Raw genomic sequence first — 27767 nt, 5'->3', positions numbered from 1 at the left:
CAAACATTGCTGTATGTTTTCAATATCACGTTAGCACACTGAGCTAAAGTCTAGGCCTTAGCTCTTGGCACAAACAGGGAGGTTCAAGGTTATTCATCATAGTCTCATGGTACCAGACCACAACAGAAAGGCTTGACGTCTGGTATGGTTTGTGGTTCCAAAGGGAAAGCACTTCAGGATCGAGCAGTCCAATAACTAAGGCCAGAATTCATTCAAAGCGTGTTCTAGACATAGATATAGAACCACTATATATTATTTATGGTTCTAGCGCTACACACTGAAATACTGACAATGCACCTTTTTAAGTAGTGGTTTCCAACCTTTTTCTGTTACTGTACCACCAACTGCATTTTACTGTGCCCAGAGTACCCCTGAAGTACCCCCTCGTGCATTTTACCAGTCAGCCTATGGTCTCATGAGTCTTCTCAAGTACCCCTGTATCCTAGTACCTCTGGGTGGGAACCACTGTTTTAAAAGGAATTTCCCCGGTGTTCGTAGAGATCGCATTCATTCAAGACAAGAGCAATGCGTTTGTCGGTCAATCCGCTTTGGATTGAGGTTTGAAACAGTATTTTCCTGTTGATTTCATTGTTCTCAACTTGTCACTGTGCAATGTTAGCTACACTAGAACTTACAGCATATCCAGGCTAAATGTGCTTTCTACAGTAGCTTGCTAGCGTTGTCTTTGAGGTGCATTCGTGCTAAACTCTAGCCAGCTTGCTAGCTAGTGTATACTCACTTATAAACTCACTTGTCACTCTCAGCAGCCTATAGATACACAGCTGTTGAAAAAGCAAACTGTACAAAATATCAAGGAAATATAATTTGTTGTAGTATGTCTAGCTAGCTTTGTTTTAAGGACTGTTTTTAGATCAAAACTTTGCCCTTTCTTTCATGAAATCTCTGCCTCCAAACATTCATTGTGAATCACATAAACTGACCTGCTCAACTGGAATGTAATTGAAGAGCCACATTTTAAAAGACACACACACACGGATGTGCACACACGCACATAACCACACACAGACAGACACACATACCCACACACAGACAGACACACATACCCACACACAGACAGACACACATACCCACACACAGACAGACGCACATACCCACACACAGACAGACGCACATACCCACACACAGACAGACACACATCCACACATAGACAGACACACATAACTACACACAGACAGACACACATACCCACACACAGACAGACACACACCCACACATAGACAGACACACACCCACACATAGACAGAGGCACACCCACACACAGACAGACACACACCCACACACACATACTGAAATACTTGGTCACACTTCACAGTAGATTATCCTATACCATTGTAAAAACATGAGTTATTATAACCCTGTTCAGAACTACTATAGGTACACATTGTTACATAGTTCCTTTCTTTCATCCATTCATCCGTTCATCCGTTCGCTCATTCAGTCAGTCAGTCAGTCAGTCAGTCAGTCAGTCAGTCAGTCAGTCAGTCAGTCAGTCAGTCAGTCAAAAGTCAGAAACAGCTGGGGAACCTTATTCTTTCCACTTAGCTGCTGCTCCGTCTCAACTGTGCATCAGCATCACCACCACGACTCTTTCCTCCGCTCTCGTCTCCTTCCACTCTGTCGCTCAGTTGTCGGCTGGAAAGCAGAGGAGGAGAGGAGATGAGAGGAGAGGGAGAAGGTTCTCAGGTTGGAGGGGGCCAAGCCTGTGGCTCGCTTTCCAGCAGAACTCGTGCGTTTGTACGGCAGATGACGTGTGCTGGACTTTAAGATTGCATTAGGATCATGAATGCCTTCAGCATTGTGGAGGAGGACTCCAGTTTCTCAGAGGGGCCCCACTTCCAGTAGTGGCTATCTGTGTGCCGTCTCTCCCGTGGCAGCTCACTCCTCTTCTCCCCCACCCCCTCTTTTCTTCCTTTCCATCTCACACATTTCGTGGTGGTGATGCATAGGTTGAGCTTTTCTGCCCGCAATGGATTGTCTTTGCATTGTCACAACTAAGGTAAGAACAGCAGTGAGAGCGACAGAATGAGAGAGGGAGAGAAAATGAGAGAGGGATGCAGCGAGAACGGGAGGGAAGAAGCTATGTCTGTGTGTGTGTGCTCCAGCATTGGTTTCTCTGCATATTTCACACTGTCTGCTCAACGAGTGTGTTTGTGTGTGTGTGTGTGTGTGTGTGTGTGCGCTCATGCGCAGCAGTCTTGAATGGTTAACAGGCTTAAAGCCCACTGGGGAGGGACAGCTCCTCTATTGAGATGTCACTCTTCTAGAACTAGATGGAAACTTCAGGCAGCCCTCCGCTGCTCCAATCAGAGTGCTAATGAGCCTCTTTGAAAGCTGTGAGGTCCGGAAGATCCTTATTGATCAGGAGCTAAACAATAGTGTAGAGCAGAGCTGAGCTGCATCTGGATTCATTTCAGGGGAAGCCTCTCTATCCCAGCTGTCCACAATTAGTACAAGATCACTTTGGTTATTTAGAGCATGCACATCCTCTTTCTTTCTGGTTTGTTGTAATAAACCAGACTGATCAAATAATCGGTCTGACAAATTAGAACTTTTTTTACTTATGTGTTAATGGTTTTTGTCTTTTGATAATTTTGTCTTGGCAGAAGTTGTGTGAAAGTGATAGTCAAGGTTTGTTGTTGGGCAGAAAGGAATACTAGTCCAGGGTTGGTGTAGGCTAATGTTTCCCCTAGACAAATGGTTAAGGTTATGATTGGGAGATCCCAGATCTGATATCCTAGATCAGTACCAAGGCAAACAGTAATCCCGGAGCACCTGCTTTACAGTTGTTCTCATAAAATGTTAAGTTTGACTGAATTGTAATGACTAATCATTGAATACAAGGAAGTCTCAAAAGAAGTACTCTCTCCCATAATAACCACTCTTTCACTGCTTTTCACTCCTTCTCCGATGACAAGTAACATCAAGGTCCTGTTCATTCGATACCAAAAGGAAGAAAACAGACTGAAACAGGGAGGGACTACCTCGGCTTGTCCAATAAAACATGTTATTTTTTCCCCATTGCAAAGTGTTTTAAAATGTTTTATTTTGTGTGCCCTAATGAACATGACCCAGCAGCTCCAGGATGATGATAATGTTAATTCCCTTTCTGAAAGCCTAGTGAAATATTTATGTTTGTTTCCATGCCATGTTAAATTCATGATGAAGAACACTGTACTGCACTGTGGCGTACACTGCCTTCAGCATGTAGGTGTCAGAAGGGTTTTCATTACAATGTACTCATTCACTCAAAACCATTACTGTGATCAGTTTACCGTGTTAGGCAAAGCAAAAATAATGTAATTCCTCCTGTGCGTCCGAAAGAGTGACTTCAAAATTGGATGTCTATCCATGTCCTGAGGTTATTATTATTATTCAAATAAAAAATATGTACAAAAATGTTCCCTATCTCAAACCTTAACCCCCACCCGTAACCTTCTAAATTTGACGTTTGGAGCAACATCGTAATTTAATGTTTGGAGAAACATGGATAAACGTCTAATTCTGCGGTGAGGCTGTGAGAACTTGTTGCGAATATGAAATGAGAGAGAGAGAGGCTTGTTAGCTTTCTTGACAGTCTCGCTCTAGATACTGAAGTATTGAGTCTGAGGAGTTGACATTTGAATTATATTCAGGCTGCTGTGCTAGAAATAGCATATGTATCATGCATGATAGAACAGTGATTCTGGTGCAAAGTGATTGTCACAGGAAAGTATGCACACAATTGAAAATTATTATAATAATTGCGTAGTTTAGTTTAATATACTACATATTTCAATTGAAATTCCTTATTTATCACACAATGTGTAGTTGTGCATACTGTACATCAATGAAAATGCCTACAAATACGCAAAACAACCAATTCCAATAGAAATTGAGCCATACAATACAGCCCCAGTGTTTTTTCTGTCGTCATTGACCAGCTTGACTGCAATCTTTTACAAAACTAACCTTCTGGAAAAAATAACTATGTTTGCAGTGTGAAACTTATACATTTAAATGTACACCGTCTTTCTTGCTACATGGGAAGATTTCTGAATTATTTTGTGAGCCCACTTCCTGGTCTTGAGTTGTGCTCTTACTGTACATCCACAGCATTTCATTGAAATATACAAGTGTAATATTTGTAGCTCACTGTGCAGCCTGGCATGGCGTCAGACAGTGGACTCTGTGACTGGGAAACAGAGAGTCTGATATTTTTCTTGGGTCTGAGACAGTGAGGCCTGGGGAACCGCTGGGAGTCCCAGATCGAAACAACAGAAGCCCCCTCCCCCCCATCTCAACCATTAGACTCCAAGCCCCATATTTCTACTCTCTGTTTTGCTAGCTAGCGCTATTTCCTGAATCTCTTATTCTCTATTCCTGTTTTGTCACGCTGACTCCTTAAAAAGAAAATGACGGAACGTTTTGTTACGGAACACCTAATTCCCTAATGGTGTTAGCTTGCTGTGCTGCTTGTGATCATGGCAGAGGTGGGTTGGCATTTGGTTTATTTCATTCTTTGTGTGTGAAGACGAGTGCGAGGGACTGCTGATTTTTGAATCTGATAACTGATTGTGTGGGGAGTCAGTTCAACTCTCCTCGCAGTGCAATGAGATTCCCTAACTATTGAAAATGTTATCCATTTGGCTTTTTCCATTGTTATCCGACTTGTCGTGTGAGAACTGATTTGCATGACAATCACAGATTTGTTTACAATGGCCGCAAACTTTGGACTGCCATAGCCAAGGGGTATGAAGAAGCTGCTTCAGTTTTGCAACATGAATGGACAGAATACTAATTCAGACAATGTTGGCTTCTCTGTGTTTGGTTATTGAGCTAACCCCAAAGTAATGGTTGCTACTAGCACACAATGGCTAGGGATTCCACATCGGCCACAACACCCTCTCCAGTTTTAAGCATAGCATATGCAGCGTAATGATATGTAATTTTCATTCCACAGGAGTATTATGTAATGATAGTGAGGCACATTGAGGGCATAGCTGTAACAGAGAAATAGTGAGAGGGAGAGGAAGAGAGCCCTCCTACACTATAGTGTTTTGATTGTCCACAAAGTCACTTTTTTTTTTAGATGGACCATCCATTCTCTAGGTGGGGCTGTAAATGCAGAGGACGCCTCTCCATGTGAGGGCTTGGTGGAACGTACAGTAGCATGGGCAACAACGGGTCATGTGTGTAACAGGAGCTCATGTGGTTTTATTATGTTACACTTAAATTTCAATGTTCTATTCTAATTGCTCTAAGGCTGTGGTAGACCAGATTTACAGCGTAACGTATTGTACATGAATGAAGAAGGACTTTTTTGTATGGCAGGTTCTGTTGGCAGTGTAACATTCATTATCAGTAATGCCAAGATCTAAAAGTGAATTTAAATACATACGAGACAGGATGAAGTCCCCAGACTAGCAATTTACACCAGTGCCATTAATGGTCCTGATCGCACGCGCAAACGTAGAGTGATAGCTGGTCGGGCCAATGACGAATCCAGATTCAGCCGGGAATTGCCTAAATTTAGTTTGAGGGATGGATGGAGAGAGACCAATTGGTTCAATAACCTCCTTACACCAACCTGAGCTGTTATGCAAATTACCTAAAATCCTTGAACGTTTCCAATATTCCGGTAGTTTACTAGTCAATTTCGAAAGTTACCGGTAATATTACCTTCCTTTGCAACCCTACACCAAGCTAATCTCAAGATGAAATGATGTCCAGGGCACACGACACCACAGGCACACACTGCCTTTATCCCTGTAGGGCAGGTATTCTCAGTTACAGTCCTCCAGGGATTCAGTGGCTGCTTCTTTTGATCCTGACCTTTTCATCAGTGACTGACTTAGCCCTTGGAAACCTGTTCAGTGGCCGACCAATGGCATCAATGGATAATTGAAGTTCCAGGGTGAGGAGAAATTATGTGTGTTTCCTTTATCTGAGCATCCATGTACAATAAACCCAGGCAGTTCTTTTGAAGCAGTTTTGCTCACTGGGAAACCCTTTCCCCTGTGTCAGTTCTGCATACAACAAAAGAGACTCATCAAACTCTAGGACTAAACGAGAGCTGGATACAGAGGTATTTTAAACGTATCCCCTCTGGCTGAGACAAAGGCGGGTCTAATGATGTGGGGCTACAAAGTGGTGACTTTCCTATTTCAGGAAGTAGTTAAACCCCTTACCTGGAAATGTTGCCTCCAGGCTTAAGCCTAGTGTAAATCTAGGGGAGAGAAAGGTTCAGGTTTGTGTCACAGGCTGACGATGGTGTGTGTAAGGGGATATGTTTGGAAGCAAGGCGAGAGCAGCAACCGCTGGCGACCCTGGATTTGGCTATGTCCGAAGAGATGAGCTTCAGCGAAGGCCTGCAGTGACCCTATCAGGAGCATTCTCACAGAGCTGAGATTCCACCCAGATCAAATGGGTTGTAGCAATGTCTTAAAATGGTCCAGAAGTTAAGCTGCTGCTTTTAAACCACATTTGTTTTGTGTTGGTCATATTGCTGTACTGTAACTGTAAACCATACATTATTAAACATAATAGTTGAGGGCCACTAAGTTATGCAGGTTATGAGCAACTTTTCTGACATTTCTCTTGCATTTTTTGTTGAGGGATGGCCTTAGACCCCTCAAAATCATCTCTGGACATTAAAGCCAGTTCCACTGCATTTTTTGATTGTTCCCCTTTAGTCAAGAACTGATTTAGACCTGGGACACCAGGTGGGTGCAATTCATTATTAGGTAGAACAGAAAACCAGCAGGCTCCGGACCTTGTAGGGTAAGAGTTGAATAACCCTGGAGAAAAAATTTGTCAGGTCAGTGGGAAAGCTCAAACTACCTAGAGCATTGATATTCCGGGATGTTCTAGGAGGACATGTTCTAGCAGACTGTAAAAAGAAACATTTAGCAAAGCAAATTGCACAGGCTTCACAGTGTGTTGTTTGTGTGCTTGATCGTAATGATTTAGAGGGACTAGCTGCAGGAGTGTCAAGGTAGACTGTTCTAGCAATTAGCATCTTCAATGGGAACAAATCTAATGGACTTTTGAAAAGTCACAGTAGTTGACGTAGGATGTTTGCCACAGATCTGCTTTTAGAGTCTTGCTTTGAGTTGAAGCAATCTGGTTTTAAAAGCAATGCTGAAACCACATTCACAGTAAACGCTGCATATGTTGGCTCAATCGGAAATGACCTTTAAATGGTGCATTGTCCAAATCTGCGAAGGGATTGAATTCCGGCCTTAGAGTTAATGACAAAACACACCGTGCCGCTGAATGGTTAAAAGCAGAGCTTGGCCGTCCTATCGCCTCTGACCACAGAACATCAGCCATCATTTTCTGTTCATTTACCGGACATTCTACATGTTGGCAGGTGATGTGCGCACGTCCAATGTCCGTTATGGTGTGTCTTTATCCAATACATGTAGCCATGACAGAATGATACCCACCACAACTCCAACCAATTGTGCTGTTGGAACACAATTTGAGTTGTTTCACTTTCCTACTCAAATCTCCAACTTTCCGAGGAGTTCACTTTATGGGACATGAGTGGGTGGGTGGATTGAACCCCACCCCCCTAGACGGCTCACCTGCCCCCCCACACCCCCTTCCCACAGTGTCAGCACTTTGAGGGGCTGCCTACAGAGAGGGATTAGCTCTGCGAGGACCTCCAATTTGATATATCAGGGGATTAAGTCTGTCATGCAGCCAGTGGAGTGAGAAGAATAAAGTATGGAGAGCAATAAAATGCTTTATTAGGGAGAGAGACTGTGGTATCCGTATCCCATTGCCCTTTTGCCTCTGTTCACTTCATGTTCCTCAGTGACTTTTAGAGAAATCACTGTGCTCTGGTGAGTCATTCAGACTGGCACATTCTTTCTCCCATTCTCCCAGTTTCACTCACCCTCTCCTTGCACTCTCAATCATCCAGTTCAATTCTTTATAGAAAATATTTCAAAACAACAACTGAATGCACAGTTGTCTAAAGAGGCAGTTGTCCAGAGGTTGGTCACAAACTCTGGGAGCCTCTCACTTGTGGAAACATTGATTAAACATTTTAGACTCTCGTATCTGACAGTAGGAACTCATATAGTGTTGAGCATAGAAAAGTAGCTTCTTTAGCGTTGTGTACGCTAAATATTGACTTTGGACTCATCTGTAGAGTAGTGCTGCTTACGCTTGATAGCCAAGAGTTTTGAACCTAATCCAAATACTGCAACATATTACATATTGAAATATTGGCAAATAACATACAGGTATCACATTTTGAACCTGGGTTTGGGTTTAGTCCTGTCAAATGATTTGCTGTAACTTCCCCATTAAGTGCCTGAATTGACATGAACTGAGATGGAATTTACCCTGAACTCATACTGTATCTTAATTTCCATAGATATCCTCTGACATGAACAAACCAAAACCAGTCTTCCCATGAAATGGGAAGTGATTAATTGATTAGGTAACACTTTATTAATGCTCATTCATAATAGTTATTATAAACATCTAACCCCTAGGCTACCTGGGGCGGGCTGGTGGCCCAGTGGTTAGAGCGTTGGACTAGTAAGGTTGCAAGATCGAATTAAGATCGAATCCCTGAGCTGACAAGGTAAAAATCTGTCGTACTGCCCCTGTTAGCCCACTGTTCCTAGGCTGTCATTGAAAATAATCTCTCTCTCTCTCTCAAAAATTGCTGGCCCATGTAGGGAAAATTCTTTAACGAATATATTTGTAAACACTGATAAGCTTGTATAAACATTTTGGGCAAAAGCTTAACTGTCCCCCCCAGTTTTATCATTGGAATGTGATACAAAACGAGGCACTGGTGTGCTTTTGGACCATGTGGACGTCTCCGAGCGGTCGTGTAGGCTGTTTGGAGTGTTTATCCGACTGAATAAAAAAATAAATAATAATAATTATGTCCCCCCCATTTCTCAAACCAAAGTTGCGCCCCTGATAAACATTATAAGCCTTCCATTCCATAAAGATTTACTATATTTTATAAAGTGTTTATAAGCATGTGTAAATACTTTTTCATGAAGGTTACTAAAAAGTGTTACCATTGATTGATATAGGCTTAGGGGAATAGGAAGAGAGATCCTCTGGTAGTTGATTATCCCCATGCAGTTATGTGGGGCATGGGGATAATCCTATGAGTCATAATGCTGGAGGAGGACTCATTCCTAAACCACCTCTCCATACTGTACTTAAGCTCTTCCACTCGAGTGTTGTAGTATGGAATAGTAATGGCTGTATTATATAATAGCAGTATATTATATTTTTAATGCCGACGTGTGTTAAGTATAAGGCAAGCATGCATATGTTGTGTGTGATTAGGAGTGTGACCACTCTCTAAAAAACACATAGACACACATACGCACGCACGCACGCACGCACGCACGCACGCACGCACGCACGCACGCACGCACGCACGCACGCACGCACACAGTAGTAGGTGAGATTCAATGCATGACTCTACCTAGACCACATGGAGCGGATTGTTTGGGTATGCAGAAAAAAACATCCTGCATCTGACCTTTAATACTACCTGTGTGAGTGTGTGTGTATGTGTTGTGTGTGTTGTGTGCATGTGTTGGCATGCAAGTGTATGTGTGTGTCAGAGTGTATGCACATGTGTATCTGTGTGTGTGAGGGTGACTCATCCGTTCAGTGGGCCTCTGGGAGAAGATATATTTATACTTGCTTTGCTGCTGCTTTGCCAGTTCTTCCTCGGTGCTGCCAGCATGGATCCAGTCACACGTTTGTTTGTGAAGATTAGGATTTTATTACACTCGCTTTTCATCCATTAACACACAATGCACTCTATACTGTATCACACAGGGCAAGCACCACAGATACCCATAGCACTTCATCTCAGACTCAGCACTATTTAAAGTGCCCCATGGTTTAGAGGTTACAGAAGGTCGGTATGGCTCATCGCTCAGTTGCAGACCATTTAGGCTATTTCTAACTATCATACTTTCCCTCCTCCCAAATAGAATGGATCTGTGTCAATGTGTGGATTGCTTGTCATCCCCGTCAGTTTCCTTGCTCACAACATTTTCATTTTTATTTTATGTAACATCATTACCCTAGTGATAGCATTTCACGTCCCCCAATTCCTTATATAGTGCATTAAAATATATGTGGCTATGACCAAAGGGAATAGGGTGCCATTGAAGAGAAGGGAACTGTTCCATACCTATGCTGGAAGGTTAGCCTAATGGTACCCATGCTGGAAGGTTAGCCTAATGGTACCCATGCTGGAAGGTTAGCCTAATGGTACCCATGCTGGAAGGTTAGCCTAATGGTACCCATGCTGGAAGGTTAGCCTAATGGTACCCATGCTGGAAGGTTAGCCTAATGGTGCCCATGCTGGAAGGTTAGCCTAATGGTACCCATGCTGGAAGGTTAGCCTAATGGTACCCATGCTGGAAGGTTAGCCTAATGGTACCCATGCTGGAAGGTTAGCCTAATGGTACCCATGCTGGAAGGTTAGCCTAATGGTACCCATGCTGGAAGGTTAGCCTAATGGTGCCCATGCTGGAAGGTTAGCCTAATGGTACCCATGCTGGAAGGTTAGCCTAATGGTACCCATGCTGGAAGGTTAGCCTAATGGTACCCATGCTGGAAGATTAGCCTAATGGTACCCATGCTGGAAGGTTAGCCTAATGGTACTCATGCTGGAAGGTTAGCCTAATGGTACCCATGCTGGAAGGTTAGCCTAATGGTACCCATGCTGGAAGGTTAGCCTAATGGTACCCATGCTGGAAGGTTAGCCTAATGGTACCCATGCTGGAAGGTTAGCCTAATGGTACCCATGCTGGAAGGTTAGCCTAATGGTACTCATGCTGGAAGGTTAGCCTAATGGTACCCATGCTGGAAGGTTAGCCTAATGGTACCCATGCTGGAAGGTTAGCCTAATGGTACCCATGCTGGAAGGTTAGCCTAATGGTACCCATGCTGGAAGGTTAGCCTAATGGTACTCATGCTGGAAGGTTAGCCTAATGGTACCCATGCTGGAAGGTTAGCCTAATGGTACCCATGCTGGAAGGTTAGCCTAATGGTACCCATGCTGGAAGGTTAGCCTAATGGTACCCATGCTGGAAGGTTAGCCTAATGGTACCCATGCTGGAAGGTTAGCCTAATGGTACCCATGCTGGAAGGTTAGCCTAATGGTACTCATGCTGGAAGGTTAGCCTAATGGTACCCATGCTGGAAGGTTAGCCTAATGGTACCCATGCTGGAAGGTTAGCCTAATGGTACCCATGCTGGAAGGTTAGCCTAATGGTACTCATGATGGAAGGTTAGCCTAATGGTACTCATGCTGGAAGGTTAGCCTAATGGTACCCATGCTGGAAGGTTAGCCTAATGGTACCCATGCTGGAAGGTTAGCCTAATGGTACCCATGCTGGAAGGTTAGCCTAATGGTACCCATGCTGGAAGGTTAGCCTAATGGTACCCATGCTGGAAGGTTAGCCTAATGGTACTCATGCTGGAAAGTTAGCCTAATGGTACCCATGCTGGAAGGTTAGCCTAATGGTACCCATGCTGGAAGGTTAGCCTAATGGTACCCATGCTGGAAGGTTAGCCTAATGGTACCCATGCTGGAAGGTTAGCCTAATGGTACCCATGCTGGAAGGTTAGCCTAATGGTACCCATGCTGGAAGGTTAGCCTAATGGTACCCATGCTGGAAGATTAGCCTAATGGTACCCATGCTGGAAGGTTAGCCTAATGGTACCCATGCTGGAAGGTTAGCCTAATGGTACCCATGCTTGAAGGTTAGCCTAATGGTACCCATGCTGGAAGGTTAGCCTAATGGTACCCATGCTGGAAGGTTAGCCTGAACTTTTAGAAAACTTTTCCATTTTAACCCTCCCAGAAGGTGTGTGTTCTGGGATGCAGAGGTAACCGGAAATAGTTTGCTGGGTTTAGCAGAAGATAGAATCTGTCACATTCTTCCTGTCTCCCTCTCTGTCTGACTATAGTAAAGTAAATACATGTGACACATGAGCATTAGTTATTGCTATTTTTGACTGTAGTATTATTAACACATCTTTCTTGTGGTGTTAACACATTGTTGCACATGTACTGTAATGCATTTTAGCAGTCTCATCTCTTGTGGTGTTAACACATTGTTGCACATGTACTGTAATGCATCCTAGCAGTCTCATCTCTTGTGGTGTTAACACATTGTTGCACATGTACTGTAATGCATCCTAGCAGTCTCATCTCTTGTGGTGTTAACACATTGTTGCACATGTACTGTAATGCATCCTAGCAGTCTCATCTCTTGTGGTGTTAACACATTGTTGCACATGTACTGTAATGCATCCTAGCAGTCTCATCTCTTGTGGTGTTAACACATTGTTGCACATGTACTGTAATGCATCCTAGCAGTCTCATCTCTTGTGGTGTTAACACATTGTTGCACATGTACTGTAATGCATCCTAGCAGTCTCATCTCTTGTGGTGTTAACACATTGTTGCACATGTACTGTAATGCATCCTAGCAGTCTCATCTCTTGTGGTGTTAACACATTGTTGCACATGTACTGTAATGCATCCTAGCAGTCTCATCTCTTGTGGTGTTAACACATTGTTGCACATGTACTGTAATGCATCCTAGCAGTCTCATCTCTTGTGGTGTTAACACATTGTTGCACATGTACTGTAATGCATCCTAGCAGTCTCATCTCTTGTGGTGTTAACGCATTGTTGCACATGTACTGTAATGCATCCTAGCAGTCTCATCTCTTGTGGTGTTAACACATTGTTGCACATGTACTGTAATGCATCCTAGCAGTCTCATCTCTTGTGGTGTTAACACATTGTTGCACATGTACTGTAATGCATCCTAGCAGTCTCATCTCTTGTGGTGTTAACACATTGTTGCACATGTACTGTAATGCATCCTAGCAGTCTCATCTCTTGTGGTGTTAACACATTGTTGCACATGTACTGTAATGCATCCTAGCAGTCTCATCTCTTGTGGTGTTAACACATTGTTGCACATGTACTGTAATGCATCCTAGCAGTCTCATCTCTTGTGGTGCACCAACCAACCACCCCAAGTTTTCCTCCTCTTCCTTTTCTCGCAACCTCCTCGTTTCTCCCCCACACACTCTCCCCCACTCCTCTGTCCCCCTCTCTCCCGCTCGCCCGCCCTCACTCTCTCTTTCTCTTTCCACTCATCTCAGTTTGCTTCCTATTGCTCTGAAAAACGAAGGGAGATCTGTCTCGTCCGTTGCACTGTAAAGCAGCTAACTGCCGAACAGCGAGTTACCACGGTAACAGGGAGTCTGGCACCAAAAATATATTCTATAAAGCATCTTTGATACCTCCCACTGCATTCTGCCTCATGCCTGCTCACATACCACCACTTTCTACACTCAGAGGCAGGATGCATACGAATGAAGAGCATCAAGCATTTACATGCCACATCCGGCCTGGAACCCAAATCGCCACATAATTGGCCCTCCACTGCTCAAAATATGGATATAATATATTATATATTATATTGGGGGAGAGACAGAACTTGCTCAGTCTCCAAACTTGGGGATATGATATTAACTTCATAGACAATGTGTTAAGTTGCTTGGTCTTGCTATCAGGAATATTTTTTTTTAAATCTTACAATCTGTTATTTGACGCAGAGCAGCTGTTTATCTATTACCAGTGTCCCTTACAGTTTTGAATCAGTAGTTGTGAAAGCTAGAGTGAGAGCTTGGTTTGTGCCCCCTAGTGGACCCCAAGCCCACCTACAGCCATCACATCGCCAGCCTTATGCTCCTTGTGCGCTGCAATGCTTTTTGTCCCTGTGGTATGTTTCCAGAACCACCTGCTGTTAATGCTAAAAAGTAAAGTGTTTCCAATCTGATAGAAAGGAACCTGTAGTGGAGTAGTAAGGTTTTACTCCACCTCATCACTATGAAGCTACTAAGATGTTTCTGCTGCCGAGTTTGGAGCTGGAGATATGTCCGCTTTTCCTCCACCACATCTCTCTCCCACCCCCGCCACGCCCTCTTCCTTTCTCTGCGTCTAATTTAGGTTTTGATTAATCTTGCATAAGGTGATCACACTCCGTCACAACAAGCAGAACTCATCTTCCTCTTCCTTCTCTCTCTTTCCCTCTTCTTCCTTCCTTCTTTCTTCCTCCATCCTCCTGCCTCCTTCCTTCTCCCATCTACACACACACACACACACACACACACACACACACACACACACACACACACACACACACACACACACACACACACACACACACACACACACACACACACACACACACACACACACACACACACACACACACACACACGTACATGTAGCTCATATACATAACACTCTCTCTCCTCTCGCTCTCCTCTCTCTCTCTTTTACTCGCTTACTCTAGGCAGCTGAATCCCGCCTGCCTGTCAGCTGGAGTGTTTGATGTAGCATTGCCTCCTTCCTTGCCCACAATGTGTCTGTGTAAAAAGTCGCCCAAGCAAGGGATCAGTACGGTATCCCACGCACTAAAGCAGCGTAGACCTTGCTCAGTGATGTAACATTTCTCTGACCTGGTATTTTGGTGCTCTCTCGCCTTTTTTTCCTTCTTAAAAGAAGCTCAGCCATCACATCGTCAGCCTTATGCTCCTGGTGCACTGCAATGTTTTTTGCATGTTACTGTGCACTGGGAACAAGTGCTGCGAAGGTAAGGAAACGACAAGTTTTCCGGTGCTTGCACATGTGTGTGTGTGTGTGAGAGAGAAAGAGATAGAGAGGGAGAGGGAGAGTGGGAAAAGGGAGGTCGCAAAAGTATTGGTTGGAGTATAGCCAGCTACACAGGTGGCAGATTTTTTGTTGTGCCTCTTTTTGAACGCCTCTTTCCAATTGTATGAATGTTACCATGTAGGGGGCATCTTTCCTGAATTGAGGAGGGATACTGCAGTAGGCTAAAAGCGGTTGTATCGCCAAGCCTTTCTATTCTTCTTCGGAAAGTGCTGAGAAACACTTTGCCTGATGCCCTCTGACAGCTTGAATACAAAGCATAATAATGCATGCGATCATTTCTAATGAGGCTAGAGTCTTTCTCAGCCACAAAAGGGGCTTTGCACCACTCTCCCCCTTGCATTGGAAGAGCTGAAAGAGAGCAATCCCCAACCTGCTTACCTTCCCTGTGACTGGTTTGTGCGTACACGGATATGGTACTGCAGAGTTTGCCGCCTGTTTGCCATGGTTAGCCCAGCGACGTGAACTCTTTTCAGGGTCTGAGTCAATGCATGTCTGGAGATTTTGCCCAGTTATGGGGAGAGTCACTCTTTTTCCCTGTCTTCTTTTCTCTTCCCCTCTTCCCCACCCCTTCTGGCAAAGAACATTCCATAGAAAAATATTTGCCATATCCACAGGGACCAGTTGCTTTGTGGCCATTGTTGTGCCAGTGTTCCGAATCTCGATTGAATTATTGCTTAATTTGAATGAATGCTGAGATTATTATTGAAACAAAAATGGAATGGTGTATCAGCAGTCATACTTCTTAATGTATGCATACCGATGATGCACCCTGCAGTGTCCCTGTCCCTGGACTACAGATACTAACGAATGGCACACTGATGGATTACTGATGGATCAGTCCCATCCCACTAGGCCAGAGATCACCAACTAGATTCAGCCGCAGGCAGATTTGATCTTTGAGCGAGTGACTTTATTTATTAGGATCCCCATTAGCTGACGCCAATACAATAGCAACCTCTAGTCTTAGTGGGATCCGACATATAACCAAAAAGACAATACAGACAAAAGACTACAATTTACCTACATTTAAAAACATGAACATGTAGTTTGTGTTTATATATCAGTTACACATACATGTCAGTACATACACACAACTAGTAGGTCACATGGGGCAGAGGCGTTGTGCCGGGAGGTGTTGCTCTATTTGTTTCTTGAAACCAGGTTATATAGCCTACACCTTCACAATAAATACATTGTTTATTTTAGACCGCTCTAAACAAGCATGATATGAAGAAAATGTAGTCTATTTCAGAAGAACAGAATAGCATACTCTGAGTTATCCTTATGTTAGGTCCTGATCTGGCTGTGCCAAATGGCTGTGGGCTTCACTAGTTCATTTAGCAGACAAGATTTACTTATAAGGCTGTGGCGTTATTTTATATTATTTTATAATATGAAGAATGCATTTGAACAAAGCTGAATAAAATATAAATATTTTCTTCATATGATTTTTTATTTAACTAGGCAAGTCAGTTTAGAACAAATTATTATTTACAATGATGGTGTAGGAACAGTGGGTTAACTGCCTTGTTCAGGGGCAGAATGACAGATTTGTACTTTGTCAGCTCGGGGATTTGATCTAGCAACCTTTCAGTTACTGGCCCAACGCTCTAACCACTAGGCTACCTGCCACCATATATACATATGAAATGAGTAAGGCAGTATGTAAACATTATTAAAGTGACTAGTCTTCCATTATTAAAGTGTCCAGTGATTCCATGTCTATGTATATAGAGGAAGCAGCCTCAAAGGTGCAGGATTGAGTAACCGGGTGGTAGCTGGCTAGTAATGGCTATTTAACAGTCTGATGGCCTTGAGATGGAAGCTGTTTTTCAGTCTCTCGGTCCCATCTTTGATGCACCTGTACTGACCTCGCCTTCTGGATGATATCGGGATGAACAGGCCGTGGCTCGGGCGTTGATGTCTTTGTTGATCTTTTTGGCCTTCCTGTGACATCGGGTGGTGTAGGTGTCTTGGAGGACAGGCAGTGTGCTCCCGGTGACAGCAAAACAGCATAGATGTGCATCACTCTAAAGTTTAATATTATTGCCTACCTTTCATGGATATTGAAAAATGAAAGGATTTGAAACAAATGCCTCAACAAAATGGACAGTATCGGGTGTTTGATACAAGTTGCTTATTTGCATTGTTAAAAATGGTGACCTAAGGTGCTCTCTCAACCGCAGCATATTAGGAATGGATTGGGCAGGGAGAAAAAGACTGATGATAGTGAATTGCCACTGTGAATATGGGGGCGGACAAGCTGCTGCTACAGTGGTGTGTGTGTACATGAGTGCTTTTTTGCGTCTTCTAGCTGGCACCATTCCGTGTGTGTAACCCTTTCCAAAAAGTATTACATGCAGTAATTGGTTTAGCGGTTCATACAAAAAATGATGCATGCATGACTATAAGCCATTTTTGATAAAAGCATCTACTTAATGGCATAAATCATGATATTATATTATCATGGAATTATCTCATCTCACTGTGCTTCTCACTGTGGAAAAAAGGACTGTAGCATCACCTGTGACATCATAAAACACACAGAATACTTTGTTCTGTATGTCACGGCTATTGAAGGAACTGGACTAAGGTGCAGCGTGGTGAGCGTACATTTTCCTTTATTTAATAAAAATGACCCCCAACAAAACAATAAACACTACAAAAACAAACCGTGAAGCTAAAGGCTATGTGCCCTAAACAAAGTCAACTTCCCACAAAGGCAGGTGGAAAAAAGGGCTACCTAAGTATGGTTCCCAATCAGAGACAACGATAGACAGCTGCCTCTGATTGAGAACCACACCCGGCCAAACACAAAGAAATAGAAATAAAGAAACTAGAATGCCCACCCTTATCACACCCTGGCCTAACCAAAATAGAGAATGAAAATCTCTCTATGGCCAGGGCGTGACAGTACCCCCCCCAAAGGTGCGGACTCCGGCCGCAAAACCTGACTCTAAAGGGGAGGGTCCGGGTGGGCTTCCTTTACGGCGGTGGCTCTGGTGCGGGACGTAGACCCCCCTCCGCCTCTGGCTCCCCCCACTTTGGTGGCGCCTCTGGTGCGGGGACCCTCACAGCCGACCCCGGACTGGGGACCCTCGTTGCGGGCCCCAGACTGGGAACCCTCGTTGCGGGCCCCGGACTGGGAACCCTCGTTGCGGGCCCCGGACTGGGCACCCTCGTTGCGGGCCCCGGACTGGAGACCGTCACTGGAGGCTCCAGACTGGAGAACGTCGCTGGAGGCTCCGGACTGGAGGTCGTGCCATGGATCATCACTGGAGGCTTCGTGCCATGGATCATCACTGGAGGCTTCGTGCCATGGATCATCACTGGAGGCTTCTTGCCATGGATCATCACTGGAGGCTTCTTGCCATGGATCATCACTGGAGGCTTCTTGCCATGGATCATCACTGGAGGCTTCATGCCATGGATCATCACTGGAGGGAGGAGACGTATGGGCAGTCTGGTACGTAGATGCGGGGCGCAGGCACAGGACGCACTGGGCTGTGCAGACGCACCGGAGACACAGTGCGCAGAGCCGGTGCAGGATAACCCGGGCCGTAGAGACGTACTGGCGGCCAGATGCGCTGAGCCGGCATCCTCCGACCTGGCTGGATGCCCACTCTAGCCCGGCTGATTCGGGGAGCTGGAAGGTAGCGCACCGGGCTGTGCACGCGCACTGGAGACACCGTGCGCTCCACCGCATAACACGGTGCCTGACCAGTACGAGGGGAGGGTTTGGCCGGGCGGGATGTCCTTGTCCCATCGTGCTCTTGCGACTCCTGGTTCTGGGCGCATGCATGCTGACACGGTTGCCAGTTGTACGGTGTTTCCTCCAACACATTGGTGATTCCGGGTTAAGCGAGCAGTGCGGCTTGGCGGTGTTGTGTTTTGGACGACGCATGGCTCTCGACCTTCTCCTCTCCTGAGTCTGTACAGGAGTTGCAACGATGAGCCAAGACTGTAACCATTAATTGGATACCACGAAAATTGGGGTGAAAAAGGGGTCAAAAATAATAATAAATTAACAGCACATTCACACGTAGCTCTGTGCAGACATACACAGAAATGCGCACGTGTGGGTACACCCACATACTCCCATGTCTGATCCCCTTGATGATAGGCTGTAGTCAGTGGTCTGATACTTCAGGCCCTAGCCCATGGCTTATTCTTCTCATGAGGAGCAAGTGGAAAATAACAGGCCTCTTACACTGAGCACAGGGATCAATGTCAAACCCTGTTCTCCCATTGTTATAGCCAAGTTCTGAATGCAATGTCCCTGGGTTGTTCTGACCCATTTCCCCCTGTCCCACTGCTTGTCTGCCCACTGGCCTAGATGCTGTGTACTGTCTCACTCTATCAGAGGTTTCCCTGGACAGAGCCAAAGATATAATTATACTGTGGATCAAGTTTGAGATCAGCCAACTGTTTTGAGATTGAGAATTTGAATGGCCGACATGTTGGCACCAAACATTAGAAAACAAGCAACACACCCATATAATCTACATCTGGAGTAGCTTGCTGTTGCCCCTAGATGCTGAACTTTGGTCAGTTTAGCATTTTCTCCATTAATAGTTAAGGTTAAGATTGGGGGAGGGGAAGCTGATCCTAGATCTGTACCTAGTGGAAACTTCAACCTGGTGTATCCACATCCCTTTTTTCGCTTCTTACATCTCAATGTTCGGTGAGCATTCCCCATGGGAAAATTAACTTGCTGTGTGAGGTAAACCTGCATGCTTTCATTCATCATTCAAACTTCAGGAGATGAGCATTGAAGAATATTTTTAAAAAGTGGATTACTGCCACAACTTGGACTGCAAGGTACTGTACAAAGTTACACATTCTGGCGTCTACTGTAATCTCAGGGCAGAGCTGTCTCCTGTGCTCTGTGCGGTCCAGTGTAAAGTAACAAAATGTTTGGACAGAATACAGCTAGTGAACTTTATGATCACACTCTCTTTTCCCTGATCTCTTGCAGACTCTTACTCATTCACTCACTCTACACACCCCTCCTCTCCCATCACTCACTCACTCACTCACTCACTCACTCACTCACTCACTCACTCACTCACTCACTCACTCACTCACTCACTCACTCACTCACTCACTCACTCACTCACTCACTCTACACACCCCTCCTCTCCCATCACTCACTCACTCACTCACTCACTCACTCACTCACTCACTCACTCACTCACTCACTCACTCACTCACTCACTCACTCACTCACTCACTCACTCACTCTACACACCCCTCCTCTCCCATCACTGACTCACTCACTCTCCAACCCAGCAACTGTTTGTAGTCGCCCATGGCTAAACGTTGTTTCAAACTGAAGCATTTGGAAATATAGAACTGGAATTTTGGTCCTGAGTTAGATATCAATCCGATCAGTCTAGTCCATTCATTGGTTGGTTGACCATGCTTGACCATCTCCCCTCAATGTCACTGCATCATGTGATTTTTTTGAAAAAACAACTGACATGCATGTACTGTACATAAGGAATCCCCCTTAATACCAAACCTGAGGAACATGCAATCAATCAATCAATCAATCAATCAAATGCATTTATAAAGCCCTTTTTACATCAGTAGAGGGCTGTTCAGAAATCCAGCCTAAAACCCCAAACAGCAAGCAATTAAGCACGGTGGCTAGGAAAAACTCCCTAGAAAGGCAGGAACCTAGGAAGAAACTTAGAGAGGAACCAGGCTCTGAGGGGTGGCCAGTCCTCTTCTGGTTGTTTTATCGCAGTGCGTCCTACTTACCATGCACCAAATTCTTCCTATTTTTTGTCAAACAATACATTTCCCCTACTCTTCTCTACATGTGCTCCTCTTTTAGCTCCCACACTGGCTGGTGGTGCAGCTGCTAAATGTGTCCGGGCTACAACAAGGGCCCCTCTTAGTTTCTTCTTGGCTGGGCTCTCTGTATTGGGTGTGTGTGGAGAGACTCTTTGCCGCAGAGTGGTAGGTGCAGCGATGGTGAAGCAATTCGTAGCTGTCCCACATTCCGGCAGCATTGCTGGCACACACACACACACACAGACACACAGACACACACACACAGACATGAAGAGAGAGGCAGAATGAGCAGCAGCCAGTCTAAAACCTGCCAGAGTGAGCAGTAGCAGTAGTTTCAGGAGAGCTCCTTCCAGTCAGGCAGTATCAGAGTGACTGAATCCTGACAGAGTTCCTGAAACTCAGACAGCAAGCATACACACTCCATACACGGGCATGCAGGACAAGAAGGAAAGGAGCTCTGAGGTAAGAAAACACTCAATAAATTATGAGTGCTCTTTAAACTTCAGTGGTGAGTTAGGGAGCTGGCAGTGTTAAAGTGATAAAATGAAGATCCTGACTTACTGTGGCTTTAGTAGTGTGTGTGTGTGTGTGTCTTGTGTGTGTATTTGCTGTTGTCTCACCCAGCAGGCTTTAGACTGAGGAGATATGCAGACTGAACTCTCTTGAAAACAACTGCAGCAAATAGTCTCTGCCTTACCACCTACCTCTCCCTCGCTCTCTCTCCCTCTATATGTCTCTTTTTCTTTCTCTTCCTCACCCTACACACACACACACACGCACGCGCACGCGCACGCGCACACGCACGCGCACACGCACACGCACACACACACACACACACACACACACACACACACACACACACACACACACACACACACACACACACACAAACAACAAAAAGATGTAAAGGCGAGTGTCGGAACCGAGGATTGTGTTCCGATTGGACCTGCCACACATAGTGACTTACATGTTTGAGAGAGAGAGAGTCCTGCAATATAGCGATGAGATTAAATATCTAGTTTTAATCTCACGTGCACAAGTACAGTGAAAGGCCTTTCTTGCACACTCCAAACCCAGCAATGCAGTAATCAATATCATAATAGTAGTATTAAAAAATTACACAGTAGAACAAAACACTTGAGAAATACAAATAAGAAATAAGAACAAGAAGAATAAGAATAAGAAGATATATACAGGGTCAGTACCAATACCATATTTACAATGCGCAGGGATACTGGAGTGATAAAGGTAGATATGTATAGGGATATGTGAGTGAGTGTGCGTGTGTAGAGTCAGTATAACTGTGCATGATGTGTGTGTGTGTGTTGGAGTGTCAGTGTGCGTGAGTATGTAGAGTCCAGTGAGTGTGCATAGAGACGGTGCAAAAAATACATAAAAATACTAGGGTTATCTCAGTCCATGTTGCCATTTGGTTAGCTATTAAACAGTCTTATGGCTTGGGGAAAGAAGTTGTTCAGCAGCCTGTTGGTGTCAGACTTGAAACACCAGTACTGCTTGCCATGCCGAAGCAGAGAGAACAGTCTATGGCTTGGGTGGATGGAGTCTTTAACAATTTTCCTGGACTTCCTTTCACCTCCTGATATAGAGGTCCTGGATGGCAGGGAGCTCGGCGCAATGATGTACTGGGCTGTCCACACCACCCTCTGTAGCATCATGCGATCGAGGGCAGTGCTGTTGCCATACCAAGCAGTGATGTAGCCAGTCATGATGCTTTCAATGGTGCAGCTGCAGAACTTTTTGAGGATTAAAGGGCCCATGCCAAACTTTTTCAACCTCCTGAGGGGGAAGAGGCGCCTCCTTCACGACTGTGTGGACCATTTTGAGTTTAGTGATTTGGACCCTGAGGAACTTGAAGCTCTCAACCCACTCCACTGCAGCCCTGTCGATGTGGATGGGGGCGTGCCTACCACCGTTGTGTCATCAGCAAACTTGATGATGTTGTTTGAGTCGTGTGCGGCCAACGCAGTCGTGGGTGAACAGGGAGTACAGGAGAGGACTAAGCACACACCCCTGTGGGGTCCCAGTGTTGAGGGTCAGCGTGATTGAAATGATGTTGCCTACCCTCACCACCTGGGGTTGGCCCGTCAGGAAGTCCAGGATCCAGTTGCAGAGGGAGGTGTTCAGCCCCAGGGTCCTAAGCTAGATGATGAGCTTGGAGGGGACACTGGTGTTGAACACTGAGCCTTGTTTCGTGTTTGGAAAAAAAGAATGAGAAAGGGGTGGCTGATGTGTGCTTGTGGAAACTAAGAGAAGAGGGTGAGTTCATATTTTTTAAGTGAAAAAAAGAGAGGACATCATATTTGGTAAAGAATAATTCAGCAGCTCTTGGAGGATAGTGGAAGTGGATAACTGTTTCTTTATTATTAGAAGTAAAACTGTGACATCATATTTGGGACAGAAGCTGAAAGAACAGACACACGTTCCTGGAGAAAGCAGATAGCCTGAGAGAGTGTGTTGACTTCTTGGCCCTGCTCCCTCTTCTTCCAGCCCAACCAAGTAGTCTCAGCGTATCCATCTCTCTCCCTCTCCCTTCTTCTCTCTCCTCCCACTGTATCACTCCCTTTCTCTCATCCAGAATGCAGTCATTGTTCAGGGAAGCCCTTTCATGTTTGGGCCCTGTGCAGGGTAATGGAATGGATGGAGGGAGGTAGGAAGAGGGGTGAGAGGTTGTTCCTTTTTCATGGGCTAAGAGAGATAAGTAAACATGGGCCATTGACAGACAGAAAACATGGCACTCACCCAGTGACTGACCCACCCTGCTCTCTCTCTAGCCTCATCTCCATGAGCCCAGAAGCTACACAAATGCAATTCAGCATTTACAGTGCATTCGGAAAGTATTCAGACCCCTTGACTTTTTTCACATTTTGTTACATTACAGTCTTATTCTAATGGGGTAATGATGGTGTAATCTACACACAATACCCCATAATGACAAAGCAAAAAATGTTGATTTTTTTTTGTGCAAATTTATCACAAATAAAAAACTGAAACAGCACATTTACATAAGTAGTCAGACCCTTTACTCAGTACTTTGTTAAAGCACCTTTGGCAGCGATTACAGCCTCGAGTCTTCTTGGGTATGATGCTACAAGCTTGGCACGCAGTCAGTCAGGAAAGCAAAGGCTAGCTTTTTCAAACAGAAATTTGCATCCTGTAGCTCTAACTCCAAAAAGTTTTGTGACACTGTAAAGACCATGGAGAACAAGAGCACCTCCTCCCAGTTGCCCACTGCACTGAGGCTAGGTAACACGGTCACCACCGATAAATCCATGATAATTGAAAATTTCAATAAGCATTTCTCTACGGCTGGCCATGCCTACCCCAACCCCGGCCAACAGCTCCGCCCCCCCGCAGCTATTTGCCCGAGCCTCCCCAGCTTCTCCTTCACCCAAATCCAGATAGCAGATGTTCTGAAAGAGCTGCAAAACCTGGACCCGTACAAATCAGCTGGGCGCAGACAATCTGCACCCTCTCTTTCTAAAACTATCCGCCGCCATTGTTGCAACCCCTATTACCAGTCTGTTCAACCTCTCTTTTGTATCGTCCGAGATCCCTAAAGATTGGAAAGCTGCCGCGGTCATCCTCCTCTTCAAAGGGGGTGACACTCTAGACCCAAACTGTTATAGACCTATATCCATCCTGCCCTGCCTTTCTAAAATATTCAAAAGCCAAGTTAATAAACAGATCACTGACCATTTCGAATCCCACCGTACCTTCTCCGCTGTGCAATCCGGTTTCAGGACTGGTCACGGGTGCACCTCAGCCACGCTCAAGGTACTAGACGATATCATAACCGCCATCGATAAAAGACAGTACTGTGCAGCCGTCTTCATCGACCTGGCCAAGGCTTTCGACTCTGTCAATCACCATATTCTTATCGGCAGACTCAATAGCCTTGGTTTCTCAAATGACTGCCTCGCCTGGTTCACCAACTACTTTGCAGACAGAGTTCAGTGTGTCAAATCGGAGGGCCTGTTGTCCGGACCTCTGGCAGTCTCTATGGGGGTGCCACAGGGTTCAATTCTTGGGCCGACTCTTTTCTCTGTATATATCAATGATGTCACTCTTGCTGCGGGTGATTCCTTGATCCACCTCCACGCAGACGACACCATTCTGTATACATCTGGCCCCTCTTTGGACACTGTGTTAACTTCTCTAGGATAGGGGGCAGCATTTTCACGTTTGGATGAAAAGCATACCCAAATTCAACTGCCAGCTACTCATCCCCAGAAGATAAGATATGCATATTATTAGTGATTTGGATAGAAAACACTCTGAAGTTTCTAAAACTGTTTGAATCATGTCTGTGAGTATAACATCACTTATTTAGCAGTCGAAACCCCGAGGACAAACCATTCATTTTTTTTTTTTAGGTCACTCTTTTCAATGGGTTTTCATTGGGAATCCAGATTTCTAAGGGACCTTCTTGCAGTTCCTACCGCTTTCACTGGATGTCAACAGTCTTTAGAAATTGGTTGAGGTTTTTTCCTTTGTGTAATGAAGTACGGCCATCCAGAACGAGGGTAACTTGAAGTGTACTGTTAGATAGAGGCGCATGACCAGAAAGCTAGCTACAGTTTGTTTTCCTCCTATATTGAACACAGATCATCCCGTCTTCAATTTTATCGATTATTTACGTAAAAAAAGACCTAAAGTTGAATTACAAAAGTAGTTTGAAATGTTTTGGCAAAGCTTACAGGTAACGTTTGAGATATTTTGTAGTCACGTTGCGCAAGTTGGAACCGGTGTTTTTCTGGATCAAACTCGCCAAATAAATGGACATTTTGGATATATATTGACAGAATTAATCGAACAAAGGGACCATTTGTGATGTTTATGGGACATATTGGAGTGCCAACAACAGAAGCTCGTCAAAGGTAAGGCATGAATTATATTTTTATTTCTGCGTTTTGTGTCGCGCCTGCAGGGTTGAAATATGCTTCTCTCTCTTTGTTTACTATGGTGCTATCCTCAGATAATAGGATTGTTTGCTTTCTCCGAAAAGCCTATTTGAAATCTGACATGTTGGCTGGATTCACAACAAGTGTAGCTTTAATTTGGTGTATTGCATGTGTGATTTCATGAAAGTTAGATTTTTATAGTAATTTATTTGAATTTGGCGCTCTGCATTTTTACTGTCTTTTGGCCAAGTGGGACGTTAGCAGTTATATCTCACTGGTCATCCTCAAAGCCAACACCACCTTTGGCCGCCTTTCCTCCCAGTTCTCTGCTGCCAATGAATGGAACGAAACGCAAAATTCACTGAAGCTGGAGACTTATATTTCCCTCACTAACTTTAAACATCAGCTATCTGAGCAGCTAACCGATCGTTGCAGCTGTACATAGTCCATCTGTAAATAGCCCACCCAATCTACCTTCCTCATCCCCATATTGTTTTTATTTACTTTTCTGCTCTTTTGCACACAAGTATCTCTATTTGCACATCATCATCTGCTCATTTATCACTGCAGTGTTAATCTGCTAAATTGTAATTACTTCGCTACTATGGCCTATTTATTTCCTACCTCCTCACGCCATTTGCACACACTGTAATAATACTTTCTTTTTTTCTATTGTGTTATTGACTGTACGCTTGTTTATTCCATGTGTACCTCTGTGTTGTTGTTCGTGTCGCTTTGCTTTGCTTTATCTTGGCCAGGTCGCAGTTGTAAATCAGAACTTGTTCTCAACTAGCCTACCTGGTTAAATAAAAGTGAAATAAAAATAAATAAATAATAATAATCTGTATTTGGGGAGTTTCTCCCATTCTTCTCTGTAGACCCTCTCAAGTTGGATGGGGAGTGTCGCTGCACAGCTATTTACAGGTCTCTCCAGAGATATTCGATCGGGTTCAAGTCCGGGCTCTGGCTGGGCCACTCAAGGACATTCAGAGACTTGTCCCAAAGCCGCTCCTGCGTTGTCTTGGCTGTGTGCTTAGGGTCATTGTCCTATTGAAAAGGTGAACCGTTCACCAATTGTGCGTCGCCCCACGGACCTCCCGGTCGCGGCCGGCTGCGACAGAGCCTGGGCGCGAACCCAGACTCTGGTGGCACAGCTAGCCCTGCGATGCAGTGCCCTAGACCACTGCGCCACCCGGGAGGCAATAATTTCTCTCTTAAGCTGAAAATGTACAATAAGCACTTTCCTATTATTGAGCTCTGAATGGCCTCTGACACTGCTGAGCACATTACTTAAGAGATGGTCATTAATGAAGTCAACATCATTAAAGGACAAGGAATCCCAGCAGTAACCAGAGATCACAGCAACCCTCCCTGGCTCTGCCACTTCCAGCCATGAGAGCTCTACAAAGCTTTTTCTGCAGAAGTAGCTCACAGACAAGCAAAGAACTTAATTTCATGTACTGTGAAATGCATCGATGTCAAGGCCTTCATTTGTTAAGCAAAGAAGATGCAACGTTTTTCCTCAGTTGTACCCTATTATCGGTAACACAATTTTTTTTTTTACCAAGCATTAGTGTGCATCTGAGATGCCATGAGTACAATAAGGAGATCTGCCTGAGGGACAAGGGGTTGTGAGCATTTCCTATTCTGTTAGTCAGTTAGAAAACATACTTGGGCAGAATGTGGTGTTTTGCTGCAGCTCATTGATGACATTAGATTGCAAATATATATTCGAAAAATATGACTTCTTCTGTATTCTTTATGTAGTTCAAATATTCTACATTACCATCTTTAAAACCACAATGCAACAACGATTGTATAATGCATGTGAACAAGTCAAGACCCTCATTCCCACATTAATCAAATTCATAAGCTGTTGAAAATCATTGCGTTGGCTAGAGATAGTACTCAGTGTTGTGAAATTCATTAATGTGAAAAGTGTGATTATATTTAGAATAGGAAAGGCTGGTAGAAATAATAATATTGGCAAACCTTTTTTGGACCCTAATGTTTTCCCCTCTTCCTACGGTTCATTGACTCACAATTAGGTTGTCCTGGTTACCCAGGAGGCCTGGCTTTACTCAGATAGCACAAGAATGGCTGTTGATATCACCAGGATCATATAGCATTACTACTGTTTTGTAAAAAATAAACTTATACAAAATGTATTGTTTTTCTTTGTGAAGTACTATGCCACAGTTTGTCATGGTTGTGTTTTTAGTTAATTGTTCCTTTTTAGTTCCATTATCAGCATCATGTATAACAGTTAC

General features: G+C 44.4%; 1 protein-coding gene across 24 annotated transcripts in view; it reads left to right on the top strand.

Annotated features, from left to right (window-relative positions):
• The window catches only part of LOC139537721 (disks large homolog 2), a 337098-nt gene that overhangs the window by 65289 nt on the left and 244042 nt on the right, over positions 1-27767 (top strand). For 2 of the 24 annotated variants that reach the window (XM_071339361.1, XM_071339359.1), the window contains exon 1: positions 1650-2017. The exons of 16 other annotated variants lie outside the window; for them this stretch is intronic. In XM_071339361.1, coding sequence (XP_071195462.1) covers positions 1988-2017 — 30 coding nt within the window. In that variant the 5' untranslated portion in view covers positions 1650-1987. Of the gene's footprint in view, positions 1-1649; positions 2018-4320; positions 4491-14499; positions 14694-20896; positions 21038-27767 lie in introns of those variants that run through there. 6 more of the 24 variants (XM_071339365.1, XM_071339363.1, XM_071339358.1 and 3 more) reach the window with 3 other exon arrangements.

Source organism: Salvelinus alpinus, chromosome 13 (assembly GCF_045679555.1).
Source record: "Salvelinus alpinus chromosome 13, SLU_Salpinus.1, whole genome shotgun sequence".
Taxonomy (NCBI): domain Eukaryota; kingdom Metazoa; phylum Chordata; class Actinopteri; order Salmoniformes; family Salmonidae; genus Salvelinus; species Salvelinus alpinus.
Note: the sequence above shows the minus strand (reverse complement) of the source record. Positions and strands in the feature narration are given on the sequence as shown.